Genomic DNA, 18,898 nt, shown 5'->3' with positions numbered 1-18,898 from the left:
GTTTCTTGTGAACAGCAGAATTTTGTATTTTGGGGATTAGCCTAAACAGTGTGCACACAGTTCTTTTAACACTAAGCTACTGCCAATAGAAAACCAAGTGCATCTTGGGAGATACTGATTTTTGCATTGATGAGATGGTGTGGAAATGGCTTCACAAAGTGCAGGAAAGAAGATTATGCTCCCTGCTTATGGATCTTCCTTAAATAATGTTCCTAAGTATTTTAAATCAAAAGAACTATAGAGGAAGAATTAAGTAATGTTAAAAAAAAATTGTTGCCTTTTGGTATTGACTTTATCTTAGGCTTTCAGAGGGAAGAATGACAATCTGGGAATAAAATCTTTAAAAAACCAATCAAACAAAACCCCAACCTAAAACTAAAATAAACATTGTAGTGGAGTTTGGGGTTAGGGTTTTTTTCCCTTGTTTCTTTCAAATACAAAACAATGCCCTTAGGTTGGTGGGTTTTTTCCCCCCTCGCCCTGCGAGTAGTCATTTTAGTAGCTTTCAAAACCATGAGTCAAAACACAGATCTTCTGTTTGAAACATCTAGTGAATAATCAAAATGATGTCAGTCTTGACAATTACTACCATCTAGCAAAAGCTTACCCATCTTTCCATACTTGCAGCTTCTGGGTAGCAATGGTGAGCGATGGGGGACTACTGATTGGTTGTTTCTGAATTCAGTTGTTTGTCATTAGCAGCATTAAGGCACCCTCCCAGCTATGGTGATACTGCAAGTAAATGATGCAGGTGCTTGAAAACATTCTGCTTCGAAAGCAGTTTTAGAAATAGCAGACGAAAGCACTAAAATACATCTCCTCAACTTTTTTTTTTTTCCCCCCAAGTGGTGTCTTTTTCATTTTGTACAATAAAAGTTTTGGAGACTGTGTTTGCTCATTCATTACCTCTCTGTGATTGATACTTAGTACTGTTGACATCTGTTGTGTCATTAGGTGATGTTATAAGTGATAATGTCATGATGTGAGGTACATCATAATACAGATTTCAGTCTAGACAGTATTTGCTTCCACCTTGTCCCTACATGGAGTCTTGTTTGGTCAAATATGAAGATTAGTCCAGGGCAGAAAAAGACTTAAGTGTTTTCCCAAATCCACGTGATTTACTTTTTTAACAGTATAGAGAGTTACCCTGTTTAATTGTTATAATATATGTGTAATATAAGTATCTGGGATAATGTAGTTTAATTTCTTGAGCCCTTCAAGATTTATAATGAGATCCTGCAAAATTTTACATATCTTTCACTCCTAGAAGTCCCACATATCTCTGGGATCTCATTAGGTGTGAACCTATTGTGCAGGATCTGGACGCGAGTGGCTGAGCAGCAGGAGAGATGTAGGGAGAGAGATTTTACTTGTAGCCTTCCTTAGAAAAATACATCACAATGCCATTCCTCATGTGAAAGAGAATAGAAACTGCTTTAAAATGTACCATTAATTTCCAGGTTTGTAATGCAATAATTATGTCTTGAATTTGGAGGCATTATCAGTATTTGCTTTATTAAGATATACTGTACAAGAAGTTTGCATTGGGCTGCTAGATTTCTACAGGGTTGGGAGAGAGAACGTAAAATACAGGAACCCTTTTGTTTCAAATCAAAATATCTTCTTGGTCTGTAAAGTTCTAGCGTTGACAGTGAACTAGTCTGCCACATGTCTGTTGGCCAGGAATTGTTGGAGTAGTAAGAACATAGATAGTAATTACATTACAGGAGGATAAACGATGTGAATTGGAGCTGTGTTGGTCACGCTTTTCACTTGAAGCAGTGAGTGCCACGAGCGCCAGTTGCATGAGCAGTTCAGGTGCATGCCAGTGACTGCTGTCCCCCACCCTCCGTGGGGAGGTGGCTTCCCTGGCTGCCAGCTGGGCAAGAAATCACAGAAGTGCCAGAGCTGAAATCACAGCTGTGGGGCTCTGAATGTGCTACTGTGGCCTCTGAGTAACAGTAAGCCATTTCCAAAGTGAAACAGTGCTGTTAAAATCGTGGCTACTCCAACAGGAGGTGTTGACTGTGTGTGATAAAACATGAATATATCTGATCTACTTTTTTTTTTTTAATTATGATGTTTCTTTTCGTAATGGCTGTTTAAGACAAGTTTTCTACTGCTTCACCAGTTCGAAGTGCCTGTTTCATCTTCAGTACTGTTTCTTATGGAGGTGCGTGGTGCAGTTTTTCTTGGCTGGGGTCTGTGTGCGGCTCAACAAAACATGGTTGAGCAAAACACGAGAAAAACTTAGCTGCTGGTCTAAGAGATGTTTTTTTTTCCCCTTGGAAAAATCTGCACTTCCTAATATTTTGATGTTTCTTATTTTTGTTTTTAATCACAATTTATTCACTGTTTCATCGTGCTGAACAGTAAATTATTTCTGGGCCAGCACATCTATAATGGATGAAGGAGTCCACAGGAGTGGATAGACACTGGCGGAAGAAGCAGTCCTTGTAAGATTGATGTCCCACAGGCAAAAAGCTCCTGTTGCCATTCTGCAGACCAATGGATTTGGTGCGCAGGCAGCTCCCAGATTTTTAACTCAGCCTCTGCTGATATTGCTGGCAGATCTTCCCATCAGCTTGCTGGCGTCTTTGCTAATAGACTGCATAGGTAATCACAGCTTGCAGCCCTTCGTACCCGGCACTGGAGACTAACCGTTTCACCTCTGAAAGGATATATAGCCTCTGTCAGCTCCAGGTTTAGAATGGCCTGTTGATCGTGAACTGACTCTTGAATGTCTGTTCATTATCTTGCTGCTACAACATGAACTGATCAGATAATATTTTTAGATTTCTCTTCAATCATTTACATTAGCTTGCCAGTTTAGGGTGGCTCAAGAAAATAGCCTGTTCTAATCTGTAATGTCTCAAAATTTACCATTTCATTGCATAGATTTTTAATGAAAAAAGCACAGTGTGCATTTGTGTGTATATATATAATAGATATTTATATATAGTATACACACAGTTTGAAAACAGCGTGGTACAAGCTTGCTGGGTTGTTTGTCCATTGTGGACCTGCTGAAATGTACATTTATGGAGGAAGTTAATTTAAAAATCAATTAAAATGGAACATTGTGTTTAATGACAGAGCAATATTTAGATAGCTCTAGCCAGTACGTGTATTTATTTTGGTATTAGTTTTAGCTCTAAACTTCACTTCGGAAAAACCCAGAAGTCTTCCTTGCAAAAATTTCCTGCATTTTGTCAATGAGAAAAGAGAGTTGAAGGTAATAAATACTACTTAAGAGATCAAAATCAATGAGATTTGCAGTGCATCATAATGCCATGTTGCTTTTACATGGGTATGCATTATTCATTTTTCCATATGCTTGAAGGTGGTCTCTGCAGTGCTGTGAGGAGGCAGTGAGACAGTAAGTGGGTCCTCAAAGGTGGGAGGCCCAGCAGGGCTCAAGATTTCTGGACTCAGGGTTCATGTTTCTTTGAGTCTTTTTAAAAGAGTAGGAATCTCTCAGCAGTGATTTAACTTCATTGACTTTGGATCCTGTTGTAAACGTAATTTCTGCGAAAACAAATTACTCTTAATGATGTTGCTTCTAAAGAGAAATTAAGTCCTGACTTGGTGAAGACAGAAGATTTTTCTCCATTGATTCAGTAAGGTCATGAGTTCACCTAAAGGTGTTTTAAGTTGGACATCATCATGCATATTGCCTTTTGAAATTATGCGCCACAGTCCTAAATAAAGTGCTGCTGACTGCATTAGACCACTTGCATCTAGCAGCCTGCAGAAGAACCCACATCAGAAAAATACAGTATTTAAGGTCAAAGTTAACAAGTGCAGAGCATTAGTTATTAAGAAATGAATGCACACATTCTGTCATGCCCTGTAAACTCCTGCAGGGTTTGTCTTTACTGACAAAAAAGCATACGTGTATTTGTTGGTGTAATTTTTGTGTGTTGCAGTATAAGGAAATCTGCTTGAGTTATCCAAACATTTCAGTTATTCTTCAAGACAGACCCTGATTTGAGCATCATTGCAACTATCATCCTTTATCGGTTTCTGGTGAAAAATATGAACGCCTTTTCTTCACTGAGGAAGCATTATTTTTTTATTATTATTTCGCTGTATTAAAATGGAGCCCAAAACACCTTAGCTCAAAGCAAAGTCCATAAACCCATCCCTTTAGGATGTGAAGTCAAGGTATCTGCAAAGCATCTAAAATCAAAGCCTATTTAGTGAGAAGACTGGACAAAAGAATAAAGTGATTTTAATTTCTTAAGAATTATATTCAGCAAAAAGGTATTAGTAGAGAATAATAGTGTCCATTCCATTTTTTGCTCAACTGGCTAAATTTTTTACTTGATTCAGAAATATAGTAATGAATAAGAAATTGGGATTCAAAAAATCTTGAACCAGCACAATAGTCCTCCAACATTTTCTTGCCGTGATAGAGCATATCTGACCTCTGGCTGTGAGTCAGTAGGAACCACTGAGACAGAAGCGTTAAACTCAGAGGGACTTATGTCATCCTACACATTGGAGTCTGTGAGTCTGGAAAAAATGAAACTCTAGTGTCTTAGAGAATGAGTAAGGGACTCTCAGAGCAGAAAGTTCAGTATGGACCTGCTCTAGAGAACTAATTTATTATAAAGAGTATTTTACAGTATTTCTGAAGCCCTTGTATTTTATTCCACAGAAGTTTAGTTTATAACCATCTACTTGAAATTGCAATTGTTAGTGGATTTCTGAATTCTGTTGTGACCTGAGTATCTGGGTGCTTATTTTTGTATTGCATGCACATTTTCAGCAGTTCACATAAAACAACATGAACTGCAGCAGAAAACTGGAAATGTTAAAAAATCTTATTAGTATGTTTATGATTCTGCATTTTGAATTTTTTTGTAACTTAAGAATTTTTATGTGGTAACTGTCAGTATTTTTTTGAGAAAATAGATGCATTGCAGTCTATAAATGTCAATTAAATGAAAGTGGTTGTTCACTAATTGCATAAGATCTCTTTATTCTTTTGTTACTCAGTTTAGCTTTGATCATCTCCAATATTTTCATCTGGAATCAACGCAAGCTTTTTGATGTGTAGTGTGCAAATATACTGGAATATACTTCTTTCTTGGAATAGAGGCTATATTTTATGATAATTGATCTGCCAAAGCATAAAACAATACGATAGTTTGTTTTATTTTAAAACTGTTAAAGAAAATGTAAGTGGAATTTCCAGAATTGTGTTGGCTGCATAAGAAACAGTTAATTATGTGACCTACATGCTGTGTCTCAGGCACAAGCCTGCTCAGTGGTCTGTGATAAAAAGCCTTATTAAATACTGTAATGATTTACGTATGTCTGCAGACAGATATAACCTTTAAAAGGGAAAAACATTAAGGGAAACAAAGGGAAACTGCTCAAAACCAAGTCCTGTAGGCTCAGAAGTAGAGAAGAAAGTAGTAGCACAGATTTAGATCATCAAGGCTAACATACTCTAATGTAGATGTTTGTAGTGGATACCAACAGCTGTGTGAGCTGAAGAACAATTAGTCCATGGTTTTGTAATGTTTGTTTTTCTCAAACTGATGTTCTAATCAATTTTCACCCTGTAATGGGATCTTTTCTACCCATGTCCTTATGATCCATCCAGTTTCCAATACTACTCTGCCATCAGTCATGTGTAATTTGTCTCTTGCCCTCTGCCTAGTAGGGGATTGTATTTACTTTGGTTTTCTTGATTATTTTATTTTAAACATTTTTAAAGGTACATGCTTAGTACTACATGACACAACAGCTAGGGTGTGGCATATCCTTGCCTGCAGAGATTTGTCATGGTTCTGCGTTTCTGTCAAAGCTTCTTCTGGAATTCCTCTTGGAAGAGTTGCAGAACCCTGCCCTATGGTGAAGGTTTGGCAATGCTGAAGAGCAGAAGCGTGATCCATGCATGGTTCATTCATCCTTCAAACCTAAAGCTCCTCAGCTTTAGGTGATGTGATTAGATCAGAACTGCACTGCGAGGGAGGTTTACAGCTTTTTACAGTTTGGATTACAGCATTTATGAGTTTGGCTCTGGCTACAGATGGCTACCCTGAAACATTAATTGGATTTACAGCCATGCAAAAATATGTTTCCCAGAACTCTAAAACTGAGCAGTTTTCATTTCTGTTCACCTGTCTTTTCATGGGGCGGCCTGTGATAAGATGGTTGTTTTTCCCTAAGTGTTTTCTTTGCACAATGTCCTGTGTAGCCTAGCAGGAAACGTGAAGGCTCCGGTCGAGATGAAAATACAAGATTATTGACATACCATGGTTTAAGTGAGATTTTTTTCATTTACTTCTCAGACATACCGTGTTTGTGATAGTATCCTTGATCTTCCCAGTCCCAAACAGCAATGATACAAATACAGTATACGATTCCTAAATCTCTTTCATCCTGCTGTATTTGTCAACTTGCTTTGTTTTATTTCAAACCTGGTTTTCTTTGCCAGCTCTTGGAAAGAGTCTGGGGACAAGCAGATAGGAAAATCATGTTTCTCTTATCTTTATTCAGATACGGTTATTCAAATCATCCTTTTTAGGGTTTTGATTTTCAGATAAAGCAGAGGGCCTGACCAGGCACAGAAAACTCTTTAAGATTTTATCTTGTAAGTTAATACTAATAATATATGACATGATACAAGGGTTATTTATTCTCAAACGAAGAAAAGAAAGTAGACTAATGTAAGCCAAAAACTGGCATCTGGATTACTTTGAAATTATGATGGGCCAATAATCAGATTTGCCAGAAATTATCTGTGAGATTCAAATAGAGGTACTTAACCAGCAGGCATTACTAGGAATGTCTGTTTTATGGAGCTGATAGACTCCTAGTCAAGGAGAGCTGCGTTCTGGTTTTCAGCTTGACTTAATTTGACTCTAGATGTTAGTTCCAGGAGAAAGGAGGGTGCATTAGCAAAGCTCTTTCAGGTCAAAGCAAGCACTTTGTCTCTTGGCTAGTAAGTATCATTGGTGGGAGCCAGGGAACCGTGATGCTGTCTTAGTGTGCTGGAGAACTAATCAATTCTGCTGTCGTGGCTAGTTCAGCTGGCCCTGGTTTAAGAATTAGGTCATACCTGATTTGAGACACTAGGTGGTTTGTTTCTGCTCTTTTTTGCACTCTTTTGTTTTAGAGAGAACCTCCGAGTCAAATAATTAAGGGGGGGAACCCACCAACAATAAAACATGAAGTGGATATTTTATACTACAGTTTCTGGCAATATGCAGAGAGAAGGGCACACAGGCATGCATTCACACACTTCGACCGCTCCCCCACACCGTAGGTGTGTGTATACATATCCGTGTGGTACTGATGATGAATGAACCATGGTATGTGTTACACGTTACTCTGAGTCCTCATATTTTCTAGCACTGAAATCTGTGTGAAGGTCTGCCATCACTTCTGAGTCATGCCAGCATGTCTGTTCAGCTGATCAAGAAGTGCAAGTTTTTTGGTCTTTATGTGTATTTTGAGCAAAAGAACATTTTTTGTATGTGTGTATTCTCAGGTACGTGTGTTGCCTTGTGAGTGGGGTGTTGAGTCATTCTGGGTTTTATTGAGAGGGTTTTTTGTTTGCAGTGAGTCTTCAGGAAATCGGTTTGTTTTGGTGAAGCTGTTCTGAAGCATTTTATTTTGGTTATGCTAAGGGCTTGTAAAGCACACAGATAACAACTTGCCAGGTGTCAGAAGCCAACAAGATTTCTCATATAGACCAGGCTTGGAAGCACTGATAGGGAATGGAAGCAGGGAAGGAAGCCAAGCCCTTCACATGGAGTGAAGTATGTGGCATGGACAAGAGTGTTCCATTCAGCTCGCTCTACTGTCATGACAGTGGGCTGAAAAGGGAAAGAAATACGGTGGGTGTTACCAATGAAGAATTCTAAAAACAGAATAAAAATTGCCAGGAAAAAAATACCAAAACAGTTCACCATCTTCACTGATAAGAAATTTACCTGCTGTGAACTTGAACTGATTGTCTTTCACCATTTTTTTGCCGCCTTAACATATATTCTGCTCAGTGCAAGGACTATATCGTTGTGTTCAGAAATGAGTGAATAAATTGCAGATGTGGTTGAGATACAAAGAGTAGTGAGGAAACAATATACTTATTGTATATATTTAGTTCATCTCTCTTAAGGTGATCTAGAAAATATTTCTTTCTGCCAGTATTCTGTTACTTAATTTAATATTGAAATTCTTGTTAAAAAAAAAAAAAAAAACAACAAAAACAACCCACCCTTTCTTCTGGCACTGCAAAAGTCAGTATTTTAAAGGCTTGCAAAGATAAATATTTAATACCCCAATGGGCACTGCAGCACTTTCAGCAAGATTCACGAGCATCTGATGTGCCAAAACCAATTCTGCAATCTTGAGATTAGGTGACCTTAATAATTGCAAAAAAAAGGATATTTTAGTATCTTGTGTAGCTCTAAAGTGAAGAGCACCCCTGAGTGGTGACCCTTCCTTTGTTTCCTCTTTCACCTTCTCCTTTATCTTCCTTTAAAATCTGAAAGTCAGCACTTTGGTGGGTTTCCAGCAGAGCTGGGTCAGGAAGCAGCAGCATAGGAGAATTTGCGTATTAGTTTCCTTGTTTGTGAAGGGAAAAAAAAATCCACCAAAAATCTGGAGGCATGAGAGGCTTTAATTTTTTACCCACTCTCACTAAAGGGTTTCACACAATTTGCAGAGTGTATTTGCTGTGTGATGCCATAGATGAGATGCATCAGTACTGAATTGCTGGAGTAGGTACCAGAGGTACAAGGGGCAGGCTCTCGGGCTGGGGTTTTGGCTTGGCAAAATAGGCTTGATGAGTGCATTGTGTAAACTGAAGGAGGAGAGAAGTTTTAAAGGGAAAGAGGGAGAAACTCATTAATCTTTTTACCCGCTGGTAGATTTTATTCCTCCCTTAGTTGGACAAAGTTGACGTACTATGCATATTTAAAATACCTTGGTGTTTTGGGGTCTTTTTCTGAGGACAGTAGTTCCCAAACGGCATACCAGCGATGGTGTGTGAGCTTGACGTGCTCACTGACTTCACAGCAGTTTTTAGAAGGCAGCAAATGAATATTCAGTGTCCGCTTTTGAACTCTGAAGCTGATTTATTTACTGCATCTCAAGAAGGATTAATTGGGAACTCCAGCATGGACCTGCTGTTGCTGCTCTTGGGCTGCATGCCTGTGTGGGCAGGGCCCCGCTGGAGGCAGCGAGGCTCCCAGCAGTCACGGGTGATGGCTTCCTCTCAGCAGCTCCCAGGATCACTGCCTGCTTTCCCAAGGACCTGCAGGACGCTGCTGACAGCAGAAAAAGCTCTGTGGCACAGGGCAGCAGCACTGGACAGTGAGTGGTGGTCCTTGCAAGGTCCAAATTGTGCTGAGTACCTACCAGGGAACTGGACTGACTGAAACAATTGCAAGTCATTTTGCCAGAACACAGCATTTCAGGGCAGCATAACGTTTTGGAAGGTACGTATGAGTAACACTGGAGCCAGCAGGGTACCAAAGAATGGGTACTAATTGATGTCAATACGTGATTCATCTTGGCAAGGGGAGGCTCACGGTGAAAGAACAGATATGTTACACGATGGCAGATTTTCAGTTAGTAATTGTGAATTGTCTCGCTTCTTCTTTTGGAACTTGTGCCTCCTGAATCCTGCACCTCTGTAGACAGCACCATGGTTAGCAGCAAAGAGGATTTGGATGTAGGAAGTGAGTGCAACTTCGTGTCAGTGCTGGTGCACTATAAAGACTGACTCAAGCAGAGAGTCACAGGGAGACCAGAGCTCAGAGATGGGATGGGATTCGATTTGGCAGTGTTCAGTTGCCATATTAAGTACCTAGAAGATAGCAGGGATTTGGTGTGAGGTCGTTCAGGAGCCTTTAGAGGTGACCTTAAATGTTTGGTGTGTCTATATGTCTTACTGTCTCACAGTAAGTCTGCTGTGCATCCCTCGTTGGTGGTGCATTGCCATTTGAGATTGAGATGCCCATAATGTTCTCTGGGCATAGGTCTCTTCTGTTCTCATAGACAAACTCCCATTGACTTAATGTGAGGTCTGTGTTTCACCCACTGTAAAGCCTGAGAGCAAATGCGCAGGGTTTTTTTCAGAATTAAAGTTTTTCATTCCCTACCTAGTAAATGTAGGGCAGAGGTGGTGCCATTCAATTTCTCCCATTTTGTTTTGTTTGCAAAAAGCACCATAAGTGCAAAGTAGTGTTGCCTTGGCTTGTTCTGCCAACTGAGCGCTCTGGTTGGCTAAACAGCCTTCTGCTAAAAAAAAAAGTATAATTAGATTGTTTTATTTTAAAGGTCATTTTTAATTTCTTCTAGAAAAAGTCTGCTTTCCTCTTATGATAGCTTATCTTTTTGTTAATGCTTTGAATTTTTTATTATTTGCTACCTTAGTTAAATTTACCCTAGAAATGATTGCTGTAATCCACAAAAGAACTTAATTTTCTAGTTAAAAGCCAGGCAGTGAGGCTCTAGATACTAGCTAAAACTTCAGTTCTACTGTATCTGTGGTTGTGCTTTTTCCTTTATTTCTCTGTGTTTGTGTCCCCCCTACTACTTGCTGCTCCCTTGTTTCCTTCTTCATATTAACAAAATCTTTTTATTATAAAGCATTACTGTTACCTCCACAGATACTTTTCCTGGCAAGTCATGTGTTGTTCTTTGTTCCTTCAAATGTTTTTACCTTGCCATTCTCAAATTATATTTTAATTTACTTATCTTTGAGCATAAGCTCGTCTACAAGGCCTTGATTTTGTTCCCTTTTTAGCTGGGGATCTTTAACCTTAACTTTCCAGTCTCTGTTGCATGACAAGGTTTCCATAGCTGGATACAGGAGCGTGTTGTGTATCCCAATACATGTTCAGATATTTTCTGATTTCTTTTTAGTGCTTTGCTGTACGATCTCTGGGCTGGGTGGAAATGGCAGAAGAAGATCTGGCTCCTGGAAAAAGCAGCGTTGCTGTGAACAATTGCATCAGACAACTCTCGTACTGTAAAAATGACATCAGAGACACTGTTGGCATTTGGGGAGAGGTAAGAACAGGGTGAACTTGTAACGCCTCTTGTAACATGCCTCTCGTGCCATGAAATGTCTTGAAAGAACAACCGTGTAGGCAAATATATCCATGCTGTGTGTTTGGGATTTCCCTATCCCAGCTGGTACTGCCAAAAAATAGATCAGGGTTCAAGGAAAGCGTTGACATTTTTGTGCCAAACTTCTCAGGACAGCAGATGCTACAAAGATCTTGCCTTCATGTTTGCATCTGTGCTAGTACATGCCTGTGCAATACCAGTGCTGGGGACACACAGGCCAAACTGTTGAAATCGGCAGAAGTCTTTCTCCTGACCAGAGGTTTGAGGGTGGTGTTTTGCAACAGCATTTTCACAGGTTTCCCAGGGACAAAAGGGCTTTCAGGAAGCCCAGACTGGTGTGGCTTGTGCTTCTGAAATGCATGAGAAGTTTGAGACTGATGGACAGATGGCTTATTTTAAGATGATTATTTTATCAGTGTTCAGAAGGAAATTATTTTTATGTCATCAGTCTGTCTGTTGGTTCCTCTTCAATAAACCTTGAATCTGTTCGCCAGTGTCATCCAGTTTTGAAGGATGCCAAATTCCCACTCGCTGAGGGGAAAACAGAGCCAAGCTCTCTTCTTTCTTGGTTTGCTGATGGGTCAGTACACCTTCATCGATAGAACCATGCAAGCTTCTGAATTGGCAGCAAAGGCAGGATAACGCTGTGGGAGCTCAGGGATGTGAAGTGTGAAAGAAGCCTGAGGTGTTGTGTAGAAAACAGGTGTGTTGGGGAAAGATGAAGAAGTGGAAGGTGTGGAGGGATCAGTCAGTGAAACAAGAAAGGAACAGGTGGGGTTATAATGCTGGGACATAGAGAAGACATAAGAGACAAACCCATAGAAAACCATCTTCGTTATTTGATTGTTCATGGAACAACTTAAACTTCAGCCAAATCTTACTCTACCTCTCTGATGACATATTTTCAGGAGGGTTACACTAATGTGGATGTACTACACAAGATCTGAATGCAAAAGCAATGTAAGAGTGAATGTTGTAATCCATCTTGTGTGATCTAAACAAAACGGCACTGCTAAACAGAAGAGAAATTAAAAGAAAGATTTGTCTATTTCAGTGAAAATTTAAGGAAAAATATCAGTCTCCCAAGTTACTGTTACAATCTAAGGCTTAAGTAGAGTGTCCTGGCTATGATCATCCCCACGTTTTCATCATTTAAAAGCGCAAAACAAAATATAAAGAACCCTAAACTTTGGGTAAAATCCTGGTCCTGCAGAAGCTTTGCCACTGGCTTTAATGTGGGATTTTATGCCCTTCGTTCCCCTCCAAAAGAAATTCCCTGTGAGTTTCTAATTTCCAGGGTTCTGTAAAATCTAAGAAGGAAAACACAACTCGCCTGTTCGTGTTGCTACTTCCCTATGCATTATAGTCCTGTGCATTACAAAATCACTTACACAGAAAAGACACATTGTTGCCATTGACCTGTATACCACCATGTGTGACACTTCCCTGAAAGGCTGCTGGGGTTGAGCCTTTCTTTCCTTTATTCACTTTCCCTGTGTGGCTGTTCCCCTTCCTCATCTTGGACCGTCGGGTCTCTGCAGCTGTTCAGCAGTTCAGAGGCCTATGTTCAAGCTCCCAGTCTGTCTAAATCATTTCTTCTTGCCCTGTGCAGTGTTTTCATCTCTAAAATAGCTTTTGTATAATAAGGCAACAAAACTTAGCAAAATATATTGCTTCTGGCTGCAGCCAAGCTATCCCTTGAGCATTGCAAGGATAATTTCCTGTGACTTATGTTGCTTATCTGCCCATTCTCCAATCTTTTCCAGCTAATTTGGATTCAGTTTTATTACCCTAATCCCAGTGTATTTTGCATGATGAACAGCTTTTACCTTCTTGTAATAATTTCCTTCTGGAACAAATATATAAGTAGAAAATGGGTCCAAAAAGCAATCTTTGTGACACTTGGTAACATTCTTCACATAATCTGTTTACTGCTTCTGACCTCCAAGCAAATTTCTCACCTTTTTTCTTTGTGATGACTCTGTTTTCTGTTTGGTTTCCTTCATCATGTTGGTCTGCCTGGTGTTGGCCTGGCTTTTGTGTTTTATTTCCCATGTTTCTTTTTCTGTATGCCACAAGCAGCTCATTGTTGCCGATTCACCCCATTTACATACATGGTTATTGCAGCTACATCTGTTTCTGCTTCTCTAGGAGCAGCCTATATATTCAGCCTTGCATCTTGGCCACCACTGTACTTTTTCCATCAGGCAGAATGTTCTTGTGTTGGCATCGCATGTACCAGCCTGTGTCTCCTACTGGTCCCGCACCCCTCTCAGCGCTTGTGCTGCCAGCTCCGTGTCACAGCTCCCCTTTGAATCCCTGTTAGGAGATTTGGGGGTGGGAGAGGTGATTGGCAGTGCCTGCCCCTTGCTGCCTAGCCTGAAAACCCTGCTAGCAGGCCCTCCCAGGGACACATGAATGAATGTCTTACACAGACACAAAATTAGACGTCATTAAGACTTGAGCCACTGTGACCAAGCGGGAAGAGGGTTTCTGTGTTGCTGAGGTGAAGTAAAAGGTCATTTCTGAAACATTTGTCAGTAGGAGGTCGGACACTTTTCATTCTTTCTGTTCATTTATAGATTCTGGCACAACAGAGAGGAAACAAATTTCTCCATATTTAGCTGATAGCTCCTACCTTCTTCTTTTCAGCAGGAGCTTGTCTTACCTCTCAGCAATAGGTCCAGGATCATTTCTGTGGGTTCTCAGGGTCTGCAGCGTAGGTGTACAGTCTCCGAGAAGAGAGCTATTAGATGTGATGGAAGAGACAGCAAACCTTTTGCAAATGCTAGCCATAGGAGGAAGATGAGCATTTGTGAATTAGCATCAAAAGGAAAATGGCCTCTAAATTTGTTTCGTCTAAGGGGAAAGAGCATTCTCCTTGTTCTTACATGCCAAAAGAATTAGGGAGAAATCCTGGCTCCAGGATTCTGCAGTCACTGGCAGAATTCACGTTCATGTCTTAATGCCAGGTTTTCCCCTTTAATTAATCTTTCTTCAAAGAGTATCCTCTAAATCCTTTGACATGTACAAATTGCTGTCTGTTCCCATGACCCGTTGCTTAAAGTTTGTGGAAGCGAAGCACATTGTTTGAAGGAAGAAACTCTGCTTCAAGAGTAGAGGTTTTAATGTAAGCTTTTACTATCAAGACAGTTTGTGACTTCTCATATATTTGGAAGCATTTACTGGAGAAAGGATAAACACATAATTTGCTGAATAACTCAGTAGCTTGGGGTTGAATGAGGCAAACCATTGCACTTCAAAGACATCAAAGCTTTTTGTGATTGGGATCATTTTAAAACACAGTAGTAGTGTACCATCTTAGATCTTTTTTACACCAGAAGTAAATGAATTTGTTTTCAGTCGCTCTTGGAACAACCCAAAACTTAGATTAAATTAAGAGGATGCAGGTCTAAACAGCATAGGCATAACACCTTGATCCCAGTCAGTTTGAGAGGGTGACACACTGAGTAACTGTACTTTGTCTGGAGTTGCAGGGCAAAGACATGTACCTTATACTGGAAAATGACATGCTGAACCTGATTGACCCCATGGACCGCACAGTTCTTCATTCACAGCCCATTGTGAGCATCAGAGTCTGGGGTGTGGGGCGTGACAACGGCCGGTGAGTCTGCAGTCTCCTTATCCCTCTTGACTTGGTGCTATTTCTGTCTGCTGATATAGAGTATAGATACACCTGGAACAAGATAGGTATGAGACCTATCCGTTTGATTGATTAATTGTGTCCCAGGGGCTAGAAGAAGGTGGCCAAATTCTTCTTTTTCTTGCTGGTGTTACTTTTTAAAATCCCTGCTTTTCATAGCATGTCACTTTAATGTGGTTTTGCTAAACCTGTATTGAGCAAGCCTTCAGATTAACTCAGCCAGGTGCATAAAACTGCACATGCAACATTACTTTGTTTCAGATATATATAATATTTTTAATATAAAACCATGTTTGCAAATATGTCTCATAGTATGTGTCTCCTGGCTATGTAAAAGATGCCTTCCTGCTGGTCCAAGTGAAATGCACTACTTACACTCTGACTGTATACATGAGTTTGTACTTTATTGGGATATTTGATTTGATGGAAGAAAAAGCTGGTTTGAGAGAAAAGTAATGGTTTTAAGCCTTTACTATTTCTTAAAGATCTTGATGCAAGAAAATTCCTTAGGGTGTTGCAGAAAACTAAGGTTTGTCCCTGAAACCTGCCTGCCTGTGAGCTGAAGTTCTTCCTTGCCGTTGGGAGCAACCACAAATGCATGCTGAAGACCTGGAGGTGGCCTTTCCTTAGTTTTCCTTCCTGACTGATGGCCTTTTGGTAGCATCCTTGTTTGTCATGTAACATTGCTGTGGGAACAGGGTTGCGAAGGTGTCTTGTTAGAGCAGGACAGCGAGCTGTCTCCCTGTCCTGTTGAGCATTTTGATGTATCAAAAACATTGCCATTCATGTTGAGTTCTAGGATCTTCCCACAGTACCCATCCTGACACATGGGTAGTAAGGATTGAATAATGCTAACAAGCTGTTGCTTTTCAGTTCCATGCATGATTATTGAGATATGTGCAATAGTAGGTTGTTTTGGGGGGTTTTGTCTCTGACTTTTGATGGGAAATGTCATTTTTGGACCTGAAAAATCCCAATAAAAGATTTTCTGTAACTTTTTTTAATTCCCCCCCCCCCCCCCCCCCCCGTTTTCTGATTATCTCTGGCTATGATTTCCAAAACAAAAGGTGACTCAATTCCATCTTTCTAAATTTCTTACTTTAAATGACTGATGGTTGGGTTTTTCACTTCCATTGGTACAGTTTTTTGAGAGACCTAAAAGAGACAAATCGAGTTTGAAGTGGTGAGAAATAAAAACGTTTTAACTTCTTATAAATAAACCATTGCAGTGCTTTGTTCATCTCAGAAAATGAATGCATTGCACATTTCCCGTCAAGTCAGATTTTGTAGTAGTTTCCTTTGGTCAGGAAATAAATGGAGCATCATAAGGGGCACCTAAATGTGGTGCAGAGTGAAGGAAGCCAGTTTTGCTTTTTGCTGATTTTTTGAAGTTCTTTTTTTCAATATTTACATTTCTTTGGGAAATAAAATCATTTCATTATGTTGTTTATAAAATAAGATGAGTCACATTTCTCCAGGCTGAGTACCTTGTTCTCCTAAAGACAGAACTTGTCGTAGAAATATCGATGTTGAAAGGGGACATCTAAGAGAAACATGCCTCTTGCAATCATGTGGCACCAAAATGTTCTAAGCTGTTGGTGAAATGTATTTGGGGGTGGGAGGCAATAGCAGACTCTCCTAGATGAACGTAAGCCCCATCAGTAGGACAGGAGCTGGTGGGAAAGGTTGTATGTGCAGGCTGTTCTTCCTGCTCTGACCTATGGATCTGTCATGGTATTCTGCGACATTTACCAAAAGCTATGTACAAGGCACAAGAACTAGCATTTCGGATCCCACTGTTGCCCATTTTCATGCCATGTTTGGAGGACCAAAGATGAATTTCAGTTCTGTTGACACTTCTGCAGAAATTCATGTCTCTACTAAGAAAAAAAAATACTTATGAAATATGTGGGAGAAGTACAGGTCCAAGTTTAAAAAAAACAAACCAACCAACCACACAACAAAAAAAAACCCAAAACAAACCCAGTATTCTCCCTCTTGGTTATAAAAGGTAGAAGCTGCTTCTACTGTTTTCCTGAGATTTCATTTGTGACGCTGACAGTACAGAGAGTGTGGCAGAGCAAATAAACTAATCTTTTCTCATATTTCTACTGTCAAAGAAGCAGTTGGCCTTTCTGAGTTGAAAGTGTCATTTCTTGTTCCTAGAGAGCATGACTTTTCTTGATTGTTTGCTGTAAATAACAGCAAGAAATAGTTTAATGAAGGTTCAGTATATAAACACACAATGAAAACCACCCTTAATTTTTCATCTTCTGCCATAGTAACATTCTTAGCCACTTATTATGGAACTTGGTTTTTTTCATCATAGGAAGTTTGATTTCTGACCTTTCCTATTCTTAGCCATTTGTAAGAATTTTGATAGATGCTTTTACAGAAATTTTGTGTCCAGAATGACTTTCAGGACTGAAGCCCACTCTTTTTGAAGTGTAGCTCGTTTAATGCTTTATTGACCCACTTAAAAAAATTGAGATTGTAAGAAAAGCAGTGTAGCTGTTATTTGTAAGTAAAGTTAGACTACGTGTGATGCTAAATAGCAGAAGATCCAAAAGACAAACAGAAAGAACAAATTTGTGACTGAGTAATGAGAGGTACAGTGTGTTTTGGGCGTAGAGGGGTTCAGTACAGGAAGCACGCTTTGAAGGGAAGGGTAGCATAGATGCGATAGGATTTGCTGAAGAAGCAGTAACACACACACAAAAAGCATTTGGTGACAGGAGAATCCAAGCTGAGAAAACCATATTGTTGAGCTGGAAATGGCACTGCATATCTTTTAACGTATACATTATCATGCAGTTCTTGGGCACATCCTGGTAAAATTACACATTGGTCCTGAGATGAAACACATCAGAGCCACTTTTTGCAAAAGCAGCTTGCCATGATTATGAATTTGCCATCATCAGAGAAAAGTGAGGGAATCGCATTGCTGCTTTGGTGGATTAATTGTCCAGGAAATGGATGAAATCCCGGTTTCTGGGATTAAGCTGTTCCAGAAGTTGTTGCACATGAATTTTGTTAATTAGCTACATTTTCTGGTCCAAGAGCCTGTATAATTTATGGGATTTTTTGTGAAAGGCAGTGTTTCAATTTTAAAATATTGTAGAAATTTATATTTTCCTTGATTTTGAGCTATTTGAACCCCATAACGATCTGCAGGTCCTACTTTTCTCTGTGTTTTGCTTGTAGTAATTTATTCAGGTAGATTTTGTTCTGGAAGATGAAGAGGTTTTCTAATGACACCTGACCATATGATTTTTCTAAGCTGTGCCATAATGAAAAGTTGATGAAATACAGAGATCTGCTGATGAAAGTTTAATCTGAGGATGTATCTGCTAACTCACCTGAGGCAGAAATGTCTTCCGGGAAGCTGTAATCGCGCTCTCCGTATCTTCTGCTATTATCCTGATCTCCAGAGTTTCTTTTTTTTAACAGTTGTGTGATAAGCAAAGGCTTCATTGGTGTTTTTTTACTTAAGCTGTGTGGTGATTTTGTCTTTCGAGAGGTAGCATCCCTTGTTTTCAATTAATCGGTCAGTAAAGTATGTTTGAGCTTAAGAAAGGCTGGAGCGCCTTCGTAAAATCATGAAGAAAAGCAGGTTCCCACAAATTTATGGTTATGCATGTATATGTGTAGACTCTCAGCTCCTATGTTTGTTCTGTATAGATGGGCATTAAAGGAAAATAAATGTACTGTATCTGTCCAACCTTTTGGCAGACTTGGTTTCTTCGGTAATACCATGTGCTTTTTAAAAGTAAATTCCACTGTACTCTACAATCTTCCTCTACTGCTGTACTGACAACAGAGCTGTGACGATTCATTTAGTATTATTTGTAAATAAGAAAAGTCCTCGCACTTGCTTAAATACTGATTTCAGTATCAGTAGGGTCATTGTCACGTGGACGATATGTGGGATCACAGGCATATCAGGGAATAATTGTCAGTGCTGTGTTTGCTTCTTAACAAGCCACCCGTGACGTGTTTTTTTCTGGGCTTTAAAAGCATGTTGGAAAATATTAGCCTACTGAAGCTATACAAGGGTTGTTCTTTTTACTTGAGAGCTGCAGGACTGTACATTAATCATTCCTCAGGTTGGGTTTTGTCTCTCCTTCT

General features: G+C 39.7%; 1 protein-coding gene across 12 annotated transcripts in view; it reads left to right on the top strand.

Moving 5' to 3' along the window:
* APBB2 (amyloid beta precursor protein binding family B member 2) overlaps window positions 1-18,898 on the top strand; it is a 189,726-nt gene that overhangs the window by 131,967 nt on the left and 38,861 nt on the right. For all 12 annotated transcript variants that reach the window (XM_055712363.1, XM_055712408.1, XM_055712374.1 and 9 more), the window contains 2 exons: window positions 10,900-11,046; window positions 14,604-14,731. In XM_055712363.1, coding sequence (XP_055568338.1) covers window positions 10,900-11,046; window positions 14,604-14,731 — 275 coding nt within the window. The remainder of the gene's footprint in view (window positions 1-10,899; window positions 11,047-14,603; window positions 14,732-18,898) is intronic.

The sequence above is a fragment of the Falco cherrug genome, chromosome 1 (assembly GCF_023634085.1).
Source record: "Falco cherrug isolate bFalChe1 chromosome 1, bFalChe1.pri, whole genome shotgun sequence".
NCBI classification, from domain to species: Eukaryota; Metazoa; Chordata; class Aves; order Falconiformes; family Falconidae; genus Falco; species Falco cherrug.
Note: the sequence above shows the minus strand (reverse complement) of the source record. Positions and strands in the feature narration are given on the sequence as shown.